Source organism: Chelonia mydas, chromosome 7 (assembly GCF_015237465.2).
Source record: "Chelonia mydas isolate rCheMyd1 chromosome 7, rCheMyd1.pri.v2, whole genome shotgun sequence".
Taxonomy (NCBI): Eukaryota; Metazoa; Chordata; order Testudines; family Cheloniidae; genus Chelonia; species Chelonia mydas.
In genome coordinates this window covers 35,872,786-35,893,403 of record NC_057853.1, presented here as the reverse complement: position 1 = coordinate 35,893,403, position 20,618 = coordinate 35,872,786, and the positions used below count along the sequence as shown (strand labels likewise).

The following is a 20,618-nucleotide window of genomic DNA, read 5'->3' as shown; positions in this document are numbered from 1 at the left end:
GTTTATGTAATATATAATCATAATAGTTAACATTTAAATACAGTCTCAAAGGGGCTTTATAAGCAATATTTTAAGCCTCAATACCCGTGTGGTAAGTGTAATCCCCATTTTGCAGAAGGGTCAGGCAAACATAAGTTAAGTGACTGACCCAAGGTCATTCTGCAAGTTTGTGGCAGAGCCTGGAAAAAAAATCTAGATTCTCAGTTCCATGCCTTGACCACAAGACCCTTTCCTGGGTAAGGAGATACGTGCCTGTGGAGAATTGCCTCCCACTAAACACACTTTGTTAGTGTCATTTGAAGCTAAGCTATTTGCTTCCCAGAAATAAAATCCATAACATGCATGCCATCAAGAGACAGGGGACAACCTAAAACCACATTTATCTAACTTTACATATATAGGCAGTATTTGGGAAACCTATATATTACATCCAGTCTTTAGGTTTCTTTGTGGTTATTTTAATTCCAGCACTAGCTAAAGAGGAAGATGAAGATCCTCTCCTATGCAGATCAGGAAGTGCCTCCCAATCAGTTAAAGTTTCTTAAAATTGTTCTAATGAAATTCATTCTCAAAGGGTAGGGCTGCATTAAGGAAACATACAACCTGGCTCCCTGCCTGCATGGCTCTGTCAATTAGTCTAATCCTGTGCCAGCAGCAGTAATTTTCTCCCAAGGAACGCAAGCAGGGTAGCAGTCTTTCTTCTCCAGTTGGGAGCAGAAGGGAGGCCCGCAGTACTTACTTCAGCAGTCAGAACATATCTGCTCAGCTGTGTGGGTTGGGCCTGCTTCGCTCTTCTCCAGCCACACACAGTCCTCTGCAGAGTGGTGTTGGCAGGAGCCCTTGTAGCAGTGGGTCTGGGAGTTAACACCCTATTGAGATGCACGGGGCAAGTCCACTATTCTCAGAGCTTCATTTTATGCTACCTGCAGACTCAGACATCCCTCTATTGATTACACACAGAACAGGTTTTCAGGTTTACTTAATTGCATGTGGGCTAAATCTTACTGTATGGGGTGGGGGGGAGATGGAGGGAGGGAAGCTTACATTATGATGTAATCACATGGCCCCAGAAGCTGGAGACCCTGGTCTGGACCAATCATGTTTATGGCTTAATCAGCCCTATTCAATGGGTGTAATTGAAAAAAGCAGTTTAAGTGTAGACTATTTCATGTTTGCAGGACCGGCACTAGGCACCAGCAAACCAAGCACATGCTTGGGGCGGCACAATTCCAGGGGTGGCATTCTGGGAGGGTGTTTTGGGTTTTTTTTGGCTTGGCGTGGAAAAAAACCTAGAGCCAGCCCTGCATGTTTGCCAACTAATTCCATGGCTTCCTATTCCCAGTTCCCCACTCTCACATGCATGGCTTGTTCCACCATTACAGTACTCACAAGAAGCATACTGCTAAACTGAGTCCTAGGAATTAGCGATATTAGAGGATATGCTTGCTAAGACTGTGTACACAATCCTAATAATGTTTAAAGCATACAGTTACCACTTCCATATATAGCACTGGACAGAGTAGCCACACTGTGGAACATTTAAGCTATTTAATGTGTCATAGGAACACAAAAATAAACTTTTAAAATGAATCTTTAGCATCTTTTGTTGCTCAAAAATGATGAATCTCTGTTTAAAATTCTTCTATTGTATTTAGTGCAATTTTTAGAAAGTGATTGTTCCTTTCTGAATCATGGAACACAAAATGATAGGATGTATGTCTCTCTCCCTTTCTCCACTCTTTTGTTCTCCAAACCTCTAGCATGGTCTTATTATACAGCTAATCATATGCTAAAACTGCTTTTAATTTAGTCCTAGAAAACAGATTGCTGGATGGGGACCACTGACTGGGAGTAGGGTTTAGCCTGTATTAAAAGAAGTGGGTCTACCAGCTGCCCAGTTAGTTTGACAGTCCCCTCTGGTACCACAGCAAGCACTCAGAAAGTTAAACACATGCATGACTGGCTTTTGTTTTTACAGCCAAGTTAAAAAACACAGGAGGCATCATCTGTAAAACAGCCGGCTGATCAAATTCAGAATGCTAGTAATTTGGGAGTGATATTAACTGAGCAAACAAACGGAAATCTCTTCACCTACTAACAGGGCTGCCCACTGCAAAAATAACTAATTAAGTCACAGCAATATGAAAAATGAATAGAGTTGTGAGAGCTTTTTATATATAAAAGACAGAAACCCTTGACAAATTCACCCAACTAGAAAGAGTTTATTAAAAATGAATGGTGAATTAAAATGGTGTGCCCTGGTGAGAACTCAACATCCTCACTCTGCTTCTTCTCAAGGCTCGTGGATCACAGAATTTTGTTTGTTTGTTGATTCATTCTTTCTTCTTAGCCCATGCGTGGGTAAATTGTTGAGAGCTTTTGAACTAAAGGTTGTACACTCAGACAGATGCTTTAATGCCAACTTGGGAATCTCTTTGGAACGCCCACTCAGCTCTCATCTTGAATTTAAAATTAAACACATTAAATCTAATTAAAGCAGATGATCACTACAGTGTTTATCGCTTTACCAGGGCATTTGGCTATGGCACTGGTTACATTAGACTAGACATGGTTGAGTTAACATATTTATTGCGTAGGCGTAACATTTGTGTGGTTTATAAAAAAAAAAAAAAAAAAAAAAATCACATAACTCACACCGGAAGAGTAGTGTTTAAAAATACAATGAGCCTGATTGTCCACTTTATGCCACTCTTCTGTAGAGGAGAATCAGGACCAGAATGTTCATACCTATATAGCGATGATAGCTGTAGTATTGTTTGTACTTATGTACCACGTACCACACTCAGACACCATGGTACAAAACAAATACCTACATAGGCAGATTTACCTTTCACATTTGTTTGCGTTTAACAGGACAGACACTTTTGTGCTGTCTTGACTGGATAGTACATTTTTACTTTAACTTTGAATGCCTTAAACTCACTCACTTTGGTATGCTAATGCCTTTGCAAAAGATGCATTTTTAAACCGTACACCTATACTGGAGTTTGAGGGGAAAGCTGTATTAATAACATGGTTTTAGTGGCTCAACTTCTAACTACCTTGAGTAACATGATCTGTTTTTAATTCCTGCAGCTATTCAAAAGTTACTCAGTAATATTACAGGAAATGAGGTTCTTGTGTGTACACTTAACTGTTTAGCTTTGGGATGTCACTGTCGAGTTCAGTTGTGGCGAAAGTGGCATTGCATGACAAACATAGTTGTTGCAGCATAATCTCTGCATTGCAATCTCTGAGCAATAGAGCCAGCAGTCAAGACATGTTCACAGGGGCTTTTCAGGAGAAGATCAGATAGGGAAGTAGCCACCCTTTTTCTTCCCTTGTAAATGTCAGTTTCCTGGAGCGGGAACTCTTTTGGGTAATGTCACAGTGTGATCAAGACACTACAGGAACTGAATTGAATCATTATCTCTGGGCATCTGTATACGTCCTTTTCTAAGGAGAGCAGTCTAAGAAGGGCACAGTCAGACTGGACGATAATAGAGACAAGGAACTTGGCCAGATGTGAGTATGAAGAGTGTACTCCAGAGGAGAAAGGATACTCTGGGTTACTCCACATTATTAATAAATCAGACCCTTCTTGGACTTCAGGCATCTGTTCATTTCTTATTGCTTTACTTTAGTTGTGTAGGGTTTAAACTAAAACACACAGATTATTCATAAATCTGTACCTGTACTCCTTAAAATATTTAAAACTGCTGTTAAAACATGAATAATGTTTACAGTTAACACCATCAAATGAGGGAAAGGATAGGCTATGGGCTGTAAGGTTGCCTGAAGAGCGGTGATCCAAGGTGAGGGAAATTGTGACCATTATGGAAGGGATGAAGAACCTAGGAAGTTTCCCATTAAAAAAATCTCCACATATTTTTCCACGTGTTAGTGTCAGATACTGGACCTTGTAGGGGTGCTAATTAAGTGGTACTCATATGGTAGGGGTGAAATCCTGAGCCCACTGGAGTTTTGCCATGGCTTCATGGACCCAGAATTTCTCCCTAGATATTTCAGATATTTCCATCTCAATAACATTCACTTCCCTATCAAAGGTAGATTTAGAACATACTATTTTGCTAGGACTAAACAACAGAAAAGATAGCAATAGAGTCTGTCAGAATGAAAGTGATTCCTCAACCCCAAAATTGCAGCAGCACCACAGAACAGATACGATGGACCAATTTTCAAAAGGGTCTCCAGAAATGTGCAGGTAAATTGTACAGATTAACCTGTTTTGGTGCAAATATACCAATTAGGCATTTGCAAATATGTGTGCTCACATATTGATAGACAGCCCCGGGGAAAATTTGGGCCTGACTGTTTAACTCGTTAAGAAATTACACACACTGTTTGCTAGACAGGCATATCATACAGATAGGATTCCAAATTATAGCAACATTCTGTTTCTAATCTAGTATAGGTTGAAATGCTAAAGTTTTGAGGCTTTGATGAACGTTAACCATTGTTTGGGAATGTCACCAGTTTGATGGAAACCAGTAACAATCTAATTTAAAAAGAAAAGGAGTACTTGTGGCACCTTAGAGACGAACAAATTTATTTGAGCATAAGCTTTCGTGAGCTACAGCTCACTTCATCGGATGCATGCAGTGGAAAATACAGTGTGAAGATTTTATATACACAGAGAACATGAAACAATGGGTGTTACCATACACACTGTAATGAGAGTGATCAGGTAAGGTGAGCTATTACCAGCAGGAGAGAAAAAAAACCTTTTGTAGTGATAATCAAGGTGGGCCATTTCCAGCAGTTGACAAGAATGTGTGAGGAACAGTGGGGGGGAGGGGAGAGAATAAATATGGGGAAATGGCTCACCTTGATCATCATTACAAAAGGTTTTTTTTCTCTCCTGCTGGTAATAGCTCATCTTACCTGATCACTCTCCTTACAGTGTGTATGGTAATACCCATTGTTTCACATTCTCTGTGTATATAAAATCTCCCCACTGTATTTTCCACTGAATGCATCCGATGAAGTGAGCTGTAGCTCACGAAAGCTTATGCTCAAATACATTTGTTAGTCTCTAAGGTGCCACAAGTCCTCCTTTTCTTTTTGCGGATACAGACTAACACAGCTGCTACTCTGAAACCGATCTAATTTAAAACAATCAAACAGAAATTATAACTAGGCAAAATAGGTTGTTAGGTCCTCCTCACCTTATTTATTTGACTTCAACAGGACTAAAGGTGGGCGTAAGACAGAAAGATTTGGCCCAGCCATATTTAAATAGTTCAGCATTGTTTGAGGCAAACCACTGAACCTATCGGTTGTTTGGACTGGTGCTGAAATAATACTGTACAATATTACAAAAACAAACAAGATCTAGAAACACAAAGACTTTGAGATAGAAGTTTTCATTTCCAAAAGAAAGCTGGTCTCTGAAATACTCAAAATTTAATTAAGAAGCTCACTTTAAGTCAACATACTGCCATCTGCACTACTGTATGTTGCTTAATATCATTCCATCACAATATTAAGTCATAATAAGAAGTGCCTTTTATTTCTATAGCTCTCATTGGCAATAGGCTTTTACAGCCAACCGAGGCTTATTGGTGATGATTACTAAAAATGTCAAATATTTTTGTCAAGATGGACAATATCACAATATACATAAGGACTTTAGCTAACCATTCTCTTTTCCCACAGAAAGAGTACAATTGAACTATACCAAAGTGCTTTTTCATCTTACACTTCTTTAACTTCTTTCACTCCATTTCAGAAGTAAGATAATATTCTTTGCTACTTTGCCTCCACTATTTCCTTTCCATTATTTTCTACCTGAAAAATACTTCTCAATTACAACACATATACGCTGCTGTGAAACCAAGCACTAGCAGAATCCTTCCTAGCAAAAATCTTGAGGCCCATACATATTTGATTAGGACTATCACAAATTGCCTTAACACTGGAGGGGAAAAAAAATTAGTGGAACATGATGGGGACGCATCTGGTAGATGGGTCATGTATAGATAGTGACCATCTGGGATTTGAACTTTCTTCCTGACCCATAGCCGGACAGTGTTTGTTGTCATAGTTGTTTAATTAGAAAGATCTATGTTTCGAAGAGGATTTGGAAGCACATGTAAATGTGTGCCAAAAAACAAGATACTCTAGCTTGAGACCTTTACTATCAGCCATGTGCTTTTCTTTTTTTGAGAGCTAAATAAGTAACTTGCAGTATTTATATTAATTTGGATCTATGGCTTGTTTAAATTTAGCTTCTTTCAGCCTTTAACAGCAAATGTTGTGTGATACGTGGGTTCAGAAAATCCTCATCATTAGCAAATTCCCCTGACACTGAACTCATTCAACAGAATAGTCATGACTTTATCAAATTTTTTTTGTATTTTAATGCGAAGAGGAAAATTCTAGGTAATTTGTAACTCTGTTAGGAAAATTTTCATTACAGTTGAGATCCAGAAACCACTAGTCAATGTCACATAAAATTGGCATGTCATTTCATCAGAGAAGAGTGACTTTCTCTGGTGAATAGGCTTTACCTTTCAAAATGTTACATTTGATTTTTATTAATATATTCAGACAAACTGTCCATATGGACCATAGATTTCCCCTAGATGAATATGTTTTAAAAGCCCATGGGGAAATGGTAACACAGTAGACTAGTTTGTTGACACATGAGCTCAGAAGACTGAAAATTACCGTAGGCAAAAGATAAATTCCAAGGCATTCAAAGATTGTTTCACAACACTGAATGCACTCTAGAATTATGCTTTTTTAATAATTTACTTCTCTAAAAGAAAAGCTAGCAACAATGAATGGATAGCTGACATCCAGGGGTACACATTTTCTTTTAAGCTTTGTAGAAGTTGTGATCCCTTTAGCTGAATTCTGATGACTAAACAGAACACTTCCCCCCTCCCTCTCTCAGCAGATTTTGACACACTGAAATCCATCTTCTGTGCTTTTGGGGACAAGAAAAACTAGGAGCTGCTATGGAAATGGGTTAGACTGGTGTCCTGGGTCTCTTTTGTTTATCATCACCCTCTCATCTATCTTGGACATGTACAGTACATTTGCACTCCAAGGACAAAAAGGCACACATTTTTCAATGCCCAAATGGAGAATTAGGCGTACAATTCTGCTTATTAATAACATCATGAGCAATGGAATAGTAATGGTAAAGGCCCCAAGACTGACCCGGCCAAATTTCAATGGAAGAAAAAACTGCCCAGCCTGATGAGGGTTTTGAACAGGTACTGAGAGATGGCAAGCCACCATTGAATAGAAAAATGTCTCTTCAAGGGTGACCTGCAAAGGGGAAAAAATGTATTTTCAACCTTTTTCATCCTTGACTATGTATAAAGGATGCCTGAGTTTTTCTCTTCCTACTTTATTTCTTTTTCCCATTAGGAAATTCAAACTTTACATATCTGTTTCTTTTTGTAATATTCTCTGGACAGCTGGAGAACTAGAAGGGTTAGGACATCACAGATAGCAACCAAGTAGAACCCTGTTGCATTTAGATTGTTTACTCTCAGCAACAATTGAATTCAAATTTCTGAGGAACCGGTTGGGAGTAAACCTCTTTACTTAAAGTATCTTGAAAGTTTTTCTAACTAAGGGCTGAGCAAAACAGAAGAACAAAAGCTTGACATTCCTTAATTTTTTAAGGTTAAAAAACAAGCAAAGAGTAACTTTTCTATCCCTTTTAGATACATAGATCTTTGATAGAGCATGATAGGCACACTGAAAAAGCTAAGTAATTTCTCTCCTTAAAGGCAACCTGAAGAGGGGGAAAATATGGGGCTTGCATTAGTAATATTTTTTAGTGTGTGCAGTACAGGCACATTCCATCCATTTAAAATCCAAACTTTAAACAAAGCAGATCAAAACCAGACCCTAAAACCTCCAAGACTTCTAGTGAAACTAAGGCAACAAGAATTTATAGCATGGTTGAACTCCTGCTAAATATGAAGGGTAGGGTGCAGAAATGACCAATCTCAGATTTTTGGGGGGTTTGCTTTTTAATGGATTTTTATATTAACTTTGGACATTTAGGGGCTTTCAGCTGACCATCTCTCTCCTTTGTTCAGGTAGATTCATATATTATCAGGAGTGGTGGAGCTAACCAGAGCAGTCATAATGGCCACACCCCTGCTGATGGTGTATGCTGGTGATGTCCTTTCTTAAAAGGGTGGTTGATTTTAGTAACAATTTTTTGTGGGTTTGTCAGCATGAGTGTATGTTTTGGACATCACAGTTACTGTCAGATGTGAGCATGGGTCATTTTTACTTTGAAGCAGTTGCAAAGTTGTGCAACATGGTAAGTCTAGATTTTAAGGGTTTGCTGAAAAAGCGTGGCCTAGCAAGGTTTGTTTAACAGCGGTTTGTTTCACAGGATTCGAGTAGATGGTAGGCTTTGCCAGCATGGGTTAGACTCCTTTCAGCAGTGTTGGCTCTCCTTATTCCTACAGCGGTTCGGACTATGTTCTTCTTTGTAAGTTAGGCATCAGCTCAAATTCCGTGCAGAGATGGGCTGGATTCAAAAGTAGATCTGAGCTCTAGTGTGAGGCTCAGAGGACTGAATGGGGTCACTTGCCTTTGAATAATGGAGGTCCTAGTAAGTACACAGGTTAAGCAGATGGGCTAAAATGTAGGACGGTATGGTTTCAGGGACTGAAAGGGGAAAAAAGGTTATTGACAGCTTGGGATGGTTGCCTTAAGAAATTTTTCTTCTTTAAAGTTGCAAGGTTTTTAAAAAATATTGAGAGTACTTTGTGAAAAATCCCATAGTTTTTCTCTATTCTCAATGACTCCCTGCCATTTAGGGCAGGTCTACACTACAGCCTAAGTCGATATAACTTACATTGCTCAGGGATGTGAAAAAGCCACCCCGTAAGCGACGCAAGTTTCACTGAGGTGGAGTAATTCAGCTGACTGGAGAGCGCTCTCCTATCGGCATAGGGCGTCTTCACCAGATGTTGCGCTGTACCGTAAACTTGTCCTTAGATGCGTTCATTGCATTAACTTGAACAAACACAAACTGTTGGTGAAATTCTATCATCAGATCTCTATATACACCAGTCTGAAAAGTTACATAACTTAGTATGTCAACAGCCAAAATTCTCAAACGTAGCTTTTTGGGAATCTTTCATTCATGGAAGCAGGCTTCAGTCCAGATCCATATACCCACAGTGTGTCAGATGAAGCTGCACCAAACTGTCTGATTAAAAAAAAATAATCAGAAAGTGTATACTTATCACAATACACAATCCAGTTTAAGTCATCAGAAAATCACTTAACCAGAGGCCATTTGAAAATCTCAAGCTGGCCCACCTCTTAGAGGAAATAACTCACACTTCTCTGACGTGAAGCTGAGTGGGAATCAGATTCAAACAAGTACATAAAAATGTATTTGCCAATAGCAGTCTCTCTGCCTGCCTGTGCAAAATGTGGGGTTAGCGGTACAATGGGCCTGCATGCATTTTGTGTGGGTCACTGTTCCAGTCTTACTTGAAAACTCTGGCTCTTTTAGTATAATCTGGATGCCTAACATTAAAGGCCAAAGGCGGGGATGTAGGGCTAGAGGGAAACAAAACTTGCTGGCGTACACAGATGGCAAACTAAGTCATGTATATTTAGAGCCCTCTGTATAGGAATAATATACTGTCTGTTCTATCCATATGCCTAACACTATATCCTGAAGACACCAAATGTCAGAGCTAGGCCAAGAGGTCAAGGGTTAAAGCTGGTCAAAACATAGGATATTTGGAGAGAAGGGGAATTTTCTCCTGTTGACATTCAAAACAAACAGACACCACCACATTTTGACAGACTTTTTCCACTCTGCTCTAGTGCAAATGCCTTGAGGCATATCTAGACTTCTGTCCAAGGAACTGGCAGCAGAAATACCCAGCTGATCTTAACTTCAGTGATGGAGCGTAGAGGGAGAGGCAGTTTCTCCTCACACCATTTGTGCTTTAACAGATCATTACCAGACCACTGAGCCCAGGCATTATATGCTCATTGTGGCCCACTCCATTTCAATTAATAGGCATAAATCTTCAGACTCTCTTTTACAAACAATGATTCTCTCTGAAAGAGTGCATCTAAATGCATGATTAACAAACAAAGGGTTGTAGCATTTGGTGAAAGTTAGGGAAGGAAATGAGTGACCTACCTGTGGCTGTTTATATGCCATGAGAATGCAGGCTGCCCCACAGCCGCGACATGACAAACAGAACATATTACCAAGGTACACATCAGAATTATAAAAACAATCTGCATGTAAATGATGGGTTTAATGAAAGCTGGATGTCAGTGCTTCATGTCATGGTAGCAATTCCTCCCATGTAATTTACAAATATGTTATTGCTCCCAATGCAAATTGGCCCCATTAGATCATCAAAGTGCCTGCCTAGTGCTATGAAAGAATACTACTCATTACCACGATGTAACAATATAATAGGAACACATTAAAGGCAAAATACCATGCATGCTGCTAAGACTTTTGGAAAAGAAGGTTTGACTAACTTGAGACCATTTTTAATTGATCAGTTTGTGACATTCAAGTTTACAGACTTCAGTTCACCTTCATCATAGAAACATTTCATACAAGCATGCCTAGTCAAGCAATCGGTGTTGGCTATTTCAAATTCTGTACAGAATTTTTTAACTAAGCAAACTTGAGGTTCTAAAGTAACTAATCAGATGTCTAGCTTTTGCTTTTAAACAGTTTTTGTGGAAAATAAACATCCCCAGAACCTCTACTCATTTAATAAACAAAGTAAAATAAATCTCACCCTTAACTTTTTTCCTTTACCCGTCTAGTGGTAAAAAACTACACTTCAAATATTTCAATCATTCTTTAACTGTCACGCAGTAAATTATAGCAAGAGAAAATGAATTCATTCCTAACTGAAGACAGATAGCAAGACTCTGCTTACTACACAAATTCTTGCTCTTTTTATTATAGATGCCAAGGAAAATGATTGATATGCAGATATCGTATGGACAGCATAGCAAAAAAAAAAAAAAAAAGTCCTTACATGCAACTTCATTCCAGTATGCAAAAAACTCAGATATCAACAAGAGATTAAATTGGGTAGCAAAAAACCCCCCCCAAAAAACAAAAACAACCCCCCCCCCCAATCTATTAAAAAACTAAGATGGTGAATGATAAAAACCTTTTCCAGATATTAGCTGATGTTTTGAAAAAGGTATAATTTAAACATTACAAATGTATAAAAAGAAAATGTTATTGCATATCCCATATTTAATAAAGTACGTTCAGACATTAATGTCCATTTATACCAATAAAACTGCCAATAACTGATCAGTACTCACCGATTACTTAAAAGCGATCCAATTCCTCCAGGAAGAATGTGAGATCAAGCTATGAAAGCTCAAAGTTTTATATCCCCTCCCCCCTACTGAGTTTATTCTTTGGAAACTCAGAAAATAATCCCATTTAAACTAAAAAGATTTAAGTTTCACATCCTTACAGTCTCTAATGGCATTTAGTGCAGGAAAGGGGTCCTACACAAGGCACTGAAATGCTGATTCAAATTGTAAAGATAAGTACAAGAATGATTTATCTTCAGGATTTCTTAAAACACGTTAAAAATAAAAAGTTCAAAAACTAAACGAGTGCATAATTTAATATTAATAGCAAAGGCTGAGAACTACAGGGACAAGCTAGTATCAGTACTAAAGGATAATTTCTAGGTGACTTGAAGAGCTGTCAAGCAATGAAACAAGCAGTGAAAGTAATGTGCTAAACACTAAACATCTCAGTAGTGCCACATGCAAGATGCCCCAAACCTGTCTCAGGAAACAGAGGAAATAGATCTTTTTGATGTATGCATCACTTTGGGTGAACACAATAAAACATAAAGTACCCTAAATATAATCTAACTCCCCCACCCCAAAGTAAACAGTTTTACCAGGCCAGTATACTGTGGACCTGCGTCAACAAGCTCTTCTGAAAGCTTCTGTGTAAATAAATAATAAAACAGTTCCTGTTAACTTCTCTAGGCTGCCTGGATCAGCTTTCTGACTTCTAGGGTTTCATTGCATACCATTAGTGTTCAGTTTCATGAAAATACAGCACTTCGGCATAATTTAGGTTAGGACCTAGGGCTGGTCTACACACAAATTTGGATCAAAATAATAAAACATGTCAATTAAAATCAGCTCCATTATTTTGGTGCGAGTGTGTGGAAATTCTTTACTGAGAATAAAAGTAGATAAAGATTTAGATTTAGCTAAAGTCAGTTTGCAACTGACTAGCTACATCTACCTGAGCCACTATTGTTCCAGAATAAGAGTGTGTCCAAACATAGACTTGCATCTAAATAACTAAATTAGTTTTAGAAAAGAAATTTAGTTAAATTGTTGCATGTCTGAGGGTAGACTAGTCCCTAGATCCTACGCTGATCTATTACAAATTGTCATTTTCTTGCAAGCTGATGATAAAAAAAAATCACCATGAGCAAATTTGAACAGAAGTTTCTTAAATAAAGTAGTGTGCCTTTAAAAAGATGTTTATTGGTGGATTAAATAATTTTCTTTAAATGCTGTGAAAATGAACGTCACTGACTTGAGCCAGTGTTAGCAAGCTCTATATTTATTTCCATATACAATGGAACTCACCCCTGACCTGCAAATCTTTAGCTTTGAACTGAGACTCTTAACTTTGTAGAAATATGCCAAGGGTAGTGATTTTGCAACATGGATGAAAGCTCAGTAGTGATTAGATGGAGATCACTCAATTTATTGGACTGCTCTCCCCTTCATAAGTATGTGTAACTTTTGATTCTGATGGGAAATCAAGTCTATCAAGGTGAGAATATGTAATAATGATAATTAGCAACACCACTTTGATTAGAAGATCTTGAAGTGCTTTACAAATATTAATTAATCCTCAGTACCTTTGTTAAGTATATCCATCTCATACAGAGGTAAAACAAGGCACAGAGAGGTAAGTAACTTTCACAGTGTGTTAACTGATTTGCTCAAGTTAGAGGCAAAAACAGTAGCCAGGAGTTCTAGTTGCTGTCTCCTGCTCTAACTACTAAATGCTTTTATGGATCTGTGACCACCAAGGCCCTCTGATTTCCACTGTAAAGCTCACCACAGCTGCCCACAATTTGTCTGTCACAAGTGAAGGTAGAATTCAGGTCAGCCTGCTCTCAAAACACATGGGTCCCTAGTTGAGTTGAAGACATTAAAGAGTTAAGAGAAGTTAAAGCAGAAGAGCAGAAATGATGTTTCACATGTAGAACAAGTCTACAGTAGAGGGTGCTGCTGTGTACAGAGATTAGTAAGTACATTAAAATTTCCTCTCTAGTCCTATATAGAGACATTATCAGAAAACAGTATGTTCTACCCAATTAATTTATATTAATATTCTTTATCATACTTAATGCAGGGGCTGTGTCCACTGACATACCTAATATGTCAATTCTAAAGACTATCACCTACTTTATGCTTACCTCACAATATAATTTATTTGTTATTCAGCCGCAATGACTTTTTAAAGATTCCCCAAGTGGTGTGTAGTTATTGGTGCTGTCAGTCTAAAGAGATCCTACAGCCCAAAGGGCAGTTTGTGTTAAGATAATTACAGCTGCACTACATTAAACCAGGAGAAGAATGGCTATAAGAAGAGCCATGTGCTGAGCATGAAGTTACAAAGATGTAAATGTTCAGAGCACTTAGAATGACTCAAACATCTTTGCCTTACAGCCTTCCGAATTTGACACATTGCAGACAGGAGTTATAAATTAAAAAACAACATTAAAACTACAGGCCAGTTAGTGAAATAATGGAAACTGAGACCCATACAAATAATACAGATTCTAAAAGTCTGGTAACCTACATGAAAGACTTGTTTGAACTAGGGATAGTGTACATCCCAGTACATTACAATTTTTACGACTACATACTGGTGTTTAAACTGTTAGTCTGAAGATAACTAGTGACACACTTTTAATATAATGTCGGGCAATCTTAATTATAGGCATTGCTACTTGGGCTGCCTATAATAATAGTACTTTGAACAAATACAGCACTCTTCATCTTCAAAGTACTCTGTGAACATGAATTAGTCATTCTTCACAACCACCGCGTGAGGTGGTTATTGTTATACCTATTTTCAGATGTGGAAATTAAGGCAAACAAATTAAGATTCTGATCATGTAACTCGTACACACTGACTACATGCAAGAGTTAAATACGAGTTACCAGATTAAGCTCCATGTAAATTGTGCAGATCCACAGAAAGAACCAGTGTCAGAGTCTGGATTATAACTCAAGAGTTCTTGTCTTTCAGTCCAATTCTTCGACTATGTCTCTGCCTTTGATCTAATATTACACTTTGACAAAGCCTGTATATTTTTCTTCACCATGAAACATTCTATTTTGCATTATTTTTTATTATTGTTTTGGGGCCTCTCCATGCAATATTTAGTAACTACCCCTGAGAAGCGTTCTTTCTTGATGAAATGAAGAAAAGTCAAACTGTTCTTGTGTCACTATTTTGACAAAAATATATGGAATAACTAAAAATAAAGGAAGATGACTGAATCAAGATGGAAAATGTTGGGCTGGGTAGGTAAGGAAGTACCATGACAACTCACATACCGAAAGAACAAATTTTTACTTTTTCCAGATGTGTGGAGCAAGGAAAACAAACTATTGACTATTTTGCTCCACTTGCAAATGGAACTTTAAGATGCAATCTGAAAACTATGTGTTATTTTATTATAAACCCTTCATTTTATTCTCTGTGGGCTGTGGATTTGCTGACTCAAATGGTTCCAGTCTGCTCTTCTAACCACTAACCCCATCCTTGTGAGTAAGCTAGCATATGGCATATTATTAAGAGCACTAGCAATTTAATAGGCAAATGATTTTAGTCCAGTCCTGTTCAGTACATGCCACGCTGTATTTTCTGTGAAAATACAGTAGTCATAACAACTGGGAGCATAATAAAAATGTTAACTGGATACTAATTAAATATTTGCTTATATTATGCAGCCAAACTGTGGAAAGGTACTCAAAAGGCAACACTAACCAAGTTAAATGAATAGTGCTGTGTTCTGCCCTAGCCACAAAGGTCACGTTCATGTTTTGCAAGGTAAGTGTACACAATGGAGCCCTCTTACAGCAGGGGAGTTTTTCATCACTACAAGTGGAGATTTGCTATAAGCGGAAAAGCCTTTATTTAGTAAAAGATTCTTTCCTATTCAACCCAGGAGTGGCAAGAGGTGCACCCTTCAGCTTCTGCACATGCACAGGGTGCTTTGGAAGGCAACTTGTTTATTAGGGAGTGGGAAGTAACTGTAGCAGGACTGGCCTTTTCTCACTCTTTGATGTAAGATGCTGCAATAAGACAAGCAGAGAGATTCCTCTTTGCCCCTCACTCAATAGCAGAGTGCAGCAGCTCCCAAAGGTTCATGTACCACCTTCTTCAAAAATTGTTCTGAAGTGAGTGGATGGAACGTCAAGATCACATACCACCTATGGTACATGTACAATAGTTTGGGAACCCCTGGACTGTGGCAAACACTATTTTCCCCCTTCACAGGTAGAACAGAGGCAGGGAAATGTACAATCCTTTTGGTCTGAAGCATTTGAAACCTAGTTAACAGATAACAATTGCTACATCCTAAGGGAATTTGTGCAATAGGACCAAATTTTAATGGCATGAAACTTCACAATGAAAATTCACCTGTGGACTTGTGGGAGGCCCCCTGTGCCATATACCCCCTGTAGTAGCCTTTTGCTGGGGAGCATAGATGGAGCAGTCCCACATGGAGGCCTCTACATTCCTTGTGCATAGAGAGGAAGACTCCACACTGACACAGTCACAGCTGGCAGGATGGGAGCATTGGGGCTGGGCTGTGAAAGGGGATTCTGAATCACCACTGACACAGGACCAATAGCCAGGAACCCCTATAGAAGGGATGTGGAGGAACAGCAGCATCAGCATCTGCTCTCTGTCGCCTGAAGTACCAATTCTGTTGCTTGCCCATATATTGTGAGGATGGATTTTGTCTGAATTTGTCCCCTCCTGCTGCCCCTTGTGTGGGACAATGAAATGCAACCCAGTTGGCTGGGCTTTTGGTGGGTTTCAAGAATTTAATCCTTTGAATGGAATGAAGCTTCACGTTAAGCAGAGCAAAAATTTACTGAAGCAATTGAGGACTTCCCTTTCACTTCTTCATAGATGGAAGGAGTTTCACTTTTTGGAATTTTGCTAGACAGTAAGTAAGTCTACATTACAATTTGACACCCGTGGCCGGCCTATGCCAGCTGACTTGGGCTCATGGGTCTCAGGCTGTGGGCCTGGTTAATTGCGGTACACAGCTTCCAGCTGGGACTGCAGTTCAAGCTCTGGGACCCTCCCACATCACAGGGTCCTAGAGCCCAGGCTCCAGCCTGTGCCCAGAAGTCTACACTGCAATTAAATGGCCCTACAGCCCGAGTCCTGCGAGTTTGAGTCAGCTGGCATGGGCCAGCCACAGGAGTCTAACTGCTATGTAAAAAGACATACCCTAAGTAGGTTCTGCTGTAGTTGAAAAGAAAGTATGAATTAGGCAGTTCAGTATATTTCTAAGCACCACTGGACTGCTGGTTTTAGTATTGTTTTGTATGACAGTACTGTGCAAAGACTCCAAGCAGGACTGAGCCCCATTATGCTAAGTGCTGTATCACCACACTTCGGTCTGGATTCTGCAAATGCTTATGCAGGTGCTTAACTTTGCTACCGTTGATTTCTGTGGGCGTTCTCACGGTAGTAAAGTTAAACACATGCATGAGCATTTGCAAGATAGGAGCTGTAGGCAGACATGATCTCTCCCCGGACACACTCACACGCTAATTAAGGACAGTTGCAACAAGGACCCAATCCAGCTTTCACTAAAGTCAATAGGAATCTTTCCATTGACTTTAACAAGAGCTGGACAGGACCCTAATTTAGTGTGTCAACAGCAGTAATTATTTGCCTTCACAGAAAGACATTTATTTTTATGATTTCTCATTTAGGGGTTGTCTACCCACAAAAGTTGTACTGCTTTAACTATCCCAGTGTACTTAACATGACTTAGCGTGAACACACGTATGCCATTATAAAGGTGCTTATGCCAGTATAATTTAATCCTGTAGTGGAAGAGGAACAAGGTATACTGGTGCTATACACATTTATACTGGCATAAATGCATCTGTACTAGGGGCTGTACCAGTTTAGCTATTTCAGTTAAAAACAAAAAATAAAAACCTCACATCCCTAATTGAAATAGTTCTGTTGGTCCAAAAATAGTGTATAGATACCTGGCAGTGTGGCAAGAAGGCTCGGGCATTCTCCCAACTGCAGATGCTCAGGAAGATACTAGACACACCCATATGCCAGCATGATACACTGCTTCAAGTGAATCCCGCTGTGCTGAGACATAATATAATTCAACCCTAGGTTAAACTTCCAAGATGGTACCTCGCATTTTCCAAATCTGAACCCATCACATTTCCTGCAGCAGCTGCCCTCTGGGCAGAAGAGAAAAAAAAAAAAAAGAGAGAGAGAGAGAGAGGCTGCTACTTGGTGGAGATAAATAAGAGGCAAACAGGATGAGTTAGTGGTACCTTTCAGCTTTCTGAAAATGAGTGTGAGGGCTGATTAAGAAAAATAATACGAAGTACAGAGAGAGAAATTATGAAGGCAGTTGGGATTTTTGAAAGGCAATGTTCTTTTTCCTCTGGACTCCCTGACAGTCACAGGTAGTACCCATTACCTCCAAAGAAAAGAGGTTCTGATTAACTACTAAAACAACCAAAAACCTCACAAATAATGCTCACAGAACTATGGAAAGAGGAACTTTATTTTGCATTGCACTAGCCATGGCAGCCAATGTAAGCTACGGTACATATAAGCATTGCTGAAAGCAACTGATCCAATGTTCAACCTACATATTCTAAACAAAAACAAACGTTCTGAAGCAAAGAAATAAAAGTGGCTATTTACTGATGAGCATGACTTGAATGCTGAATATTAAATAAAGAGTAAAAGATCAACCACTACAATCAAAATGCCCACAGAGATCTTTTTTCAGAGTAGCAGCTATGTTAGTCTGTATCCGCGAAAAGAAAAGGAGGACTTGTGGCACCTTAGAGACTAACCGATTTATTTGAGCATAAGCGTTCGTGAGCTACAGCTCACTTCATTGGATCGCAGCTGTAGCTCACGAAAGCTTATGCTCAAATAAATTTGTTACTGTCTAAGGTGCCACAAATACTTCTTTTCAGAGATCTTTGAAACCCTTCTGGTAATTTTTAATAGTTTCTGCATTATTAAGAGCATATGCTTGTATTTTTCTTGTACATTTTGCACAGCACTTTCCTTGAGCACTTCTAATGTTATCTAGGTCAGGGCGAATGTTTGTGCTATGAAGAGTGCAGCTCTTGTACTTAAGCACAAACCAGGTTCATTTCAGACAGCCACTATCCCAGTGCCTTCAGTCCTGACCCAGATGATCTTTAAGAATGATTTTGTCTCCTTTGAATCCTCTATTAAGGAGAGTTTTGCCAATCAAATCCAGTTTCTATAACTGTTGTGGATTAGGGGACTTGCTATCCGAAGTCAGGGTCCGCAATGTAAAGAGGCTTCTGAGCCCCTTTTTAGTTGTTGTGAAAGTTCATGTAGGAATTCATGTAGGCTCTAGACTGTTTCTTTGGCACTGTGAATAATTACACAGTGTGAAATGTAGAAATTATTTAGATTATGCGATTCCTTGAGGGAGGTTGGCACCACAAAACACACCATTCAAAACATACAACCCTGCTGCATAAAGAAACTATAGCATAGAAGGAGTAAAGTGACTAGCTGTGTTTAAATATATATATATTAACCACTGTGAGAACGCACAATCACTGAGTGTCTCACTTTAATGGTTTCATTCCCAGAAAAACTCTGCTGGAATCTACAGCAACTGAGTTTGGCAAGGACCACGCAGAATGCCAGATATGAACCACTCAAAGAATGTGAACAGCGATGCACAGCACCCACAGCCTGTCATTGGATTGAAACAAGCTGCCTTTTCACATAATACGCACAGGTAAGATTCAGCTTGTTATACAATAGCGTTGCCTATTTACAACTTCAGCTTTTCATTCTGTAATCTTAACTTTTTCCTTTTCTGAAGCAAACACTGTTTATGGAATGCAAAGTGCACATGCAGTATTTGTGAGTCAAGAGAGCAAAATAAAAACAGGAAACTGGCAAATACGTATAAAACAAGATTTCGTCCATATTCCAACATTCAACGGCATGTGGAATGGGCTGCTAGATGGAAATATTCCCAAGATACCAAAAGCAGGGAAATGCCACTTTCCTTTCCAGATTTATTATTGTAACTCTGTACTATAAATTCAAATTTTGGGGGGCGGGGGGGGGGGGGGAACAGAGGAATCAAACCTAATGATAATCTCCCAGAGCTCGTAGATGACTATATAGGGTAAAATAATACAGCTATTGGAAGAGATCAGTTTGTAACACATGCAACTTAAAGAGACTGACCACGAACTGAAGTTTTAAAGAGATGTTACTGTACCTGATTGTCCTGACAGAAATGCAGTACTTCCACATCAGATTCCAAATTGCACTGCCATCTCCCTTCATGACGTGCTTTGAAGTGTTTGTGAAATCAGAGAGATTCCAAAGAACGTAAGGAACAAATAAGTTCAGCAGACATAAGACAAAGTTAGTCCAAGGTTCATGCAGCAGCCAGGCACTGAATCATCATCTCTAAATGATTCCTCCGACTTCCACTCACTTAAACAAACTAACTTGCAGAGGGAAGCCAGCTTTCTCATCTGAGGTCTCAAGTTACTTCCTTCATGATGTACAATAATTGTGGTTTTATATCACTCAAAAACCAGAGAACATTATTAAAGGCTGTTTGGAGAATAACAGGCCATTGTCCCAAATTGTCAAGTAAGAAAAACCTATGTAGCACCCTAGGAAAAATTAGTTTAGTTTATTCCACTCTAAAAAGCAGTCTGACTACAGGGCCCCTGAATATCATTTACTAGACTGGCAAGTGCTTACCAAATACACCCTAAATCATATGGTTGAGACTGTATAAACTCCCAACTGTCTGCAAAATTTCTTACTTGTCTAAATGTAATAAACTTTTTTAGTGCCAAAAGAAGTAATGAGTCATTTTCCAAAGCCGTACATGAACACACACAGGAAACATGAACTTTCAATAAAGACTATAGCAACTATGAGACTTAGCTTGTAAGTTAAATTTTCAAAACTGAAATGGTAATGTCTGAATAAAAGGGAAAAAAACAATTCTTTGTGCACATGAGATTCTCTTATTGTGCTGTGAACTCTTGAACTGGAAAAGGCCAATTTAAATTTATTTTGCCTGGCTACCGACACCACTCCAAAATTCTAAACACAGCAGCCCCAACCGAAGGGCTAACCTACAATTCCTGATATAGCAACAAAATGAAATATTTCCACTCACATCTTTTTAATGTCAAGCTTACAGGTTTTTCTCACAGTATTCTAATGATACAGTATGGCTCAGTAGATAGACTACTGGACTGGGACTCAGATG

General features: G+C 38.9%; 1 protein-coding gene and 1 long non-coding RNA gene across 19 annotated transcripts in view; one reads left to right on the top strand and one right to left on the bottom strand.

The window, feature by feature from the left end:
• The window catches only part of IQSEC1 (IQ motif and Sec7 domain ArfGEF 1), a 692,283-nt gene that overhangs the window by 205,033 nt on the left and 466,632 nt on the right, over positions 1 to 20,618 (bottom strand). For 2 of the 18 annotated variants that reach the window (XM_027818916.3, XM_043550594.1), the window contains exon 1: positions 19,602 to 20,150. The exons of 15 other annotated variants lie outside the window; for them this stretch is intronic. In XM_027818916.3, coding sequence (XP_027674717.2) covers positions 19,602 to 19,669 — 68 coding nt within the window. In that variant the 5' untranslated portion in view covers positions 19,670 to 20,150. Of the gene's footprint in view, positions 1 to 19,601; positions 20,151 to 20,618 lie in introns of those variants that run through there. One more of the 18 variants, XM_043550602.1, reaches the window with a different exon arrangement.
• The window catches only part of LOC122466498, a 53,703-nt gene continuing 52,123 nt past the window's right edge, over positions 19,039 to 20,618 (top strand). The window contains exon 1 of the long non-coding RNA XR_006292074.1: positions 19,039 to 19,106. This is a non-coding gene — a long non-coding RNA (uncharacterized LOC122466498). The remainder of the gene's footprint in view (positions 19,107 to 20,618) is intronic.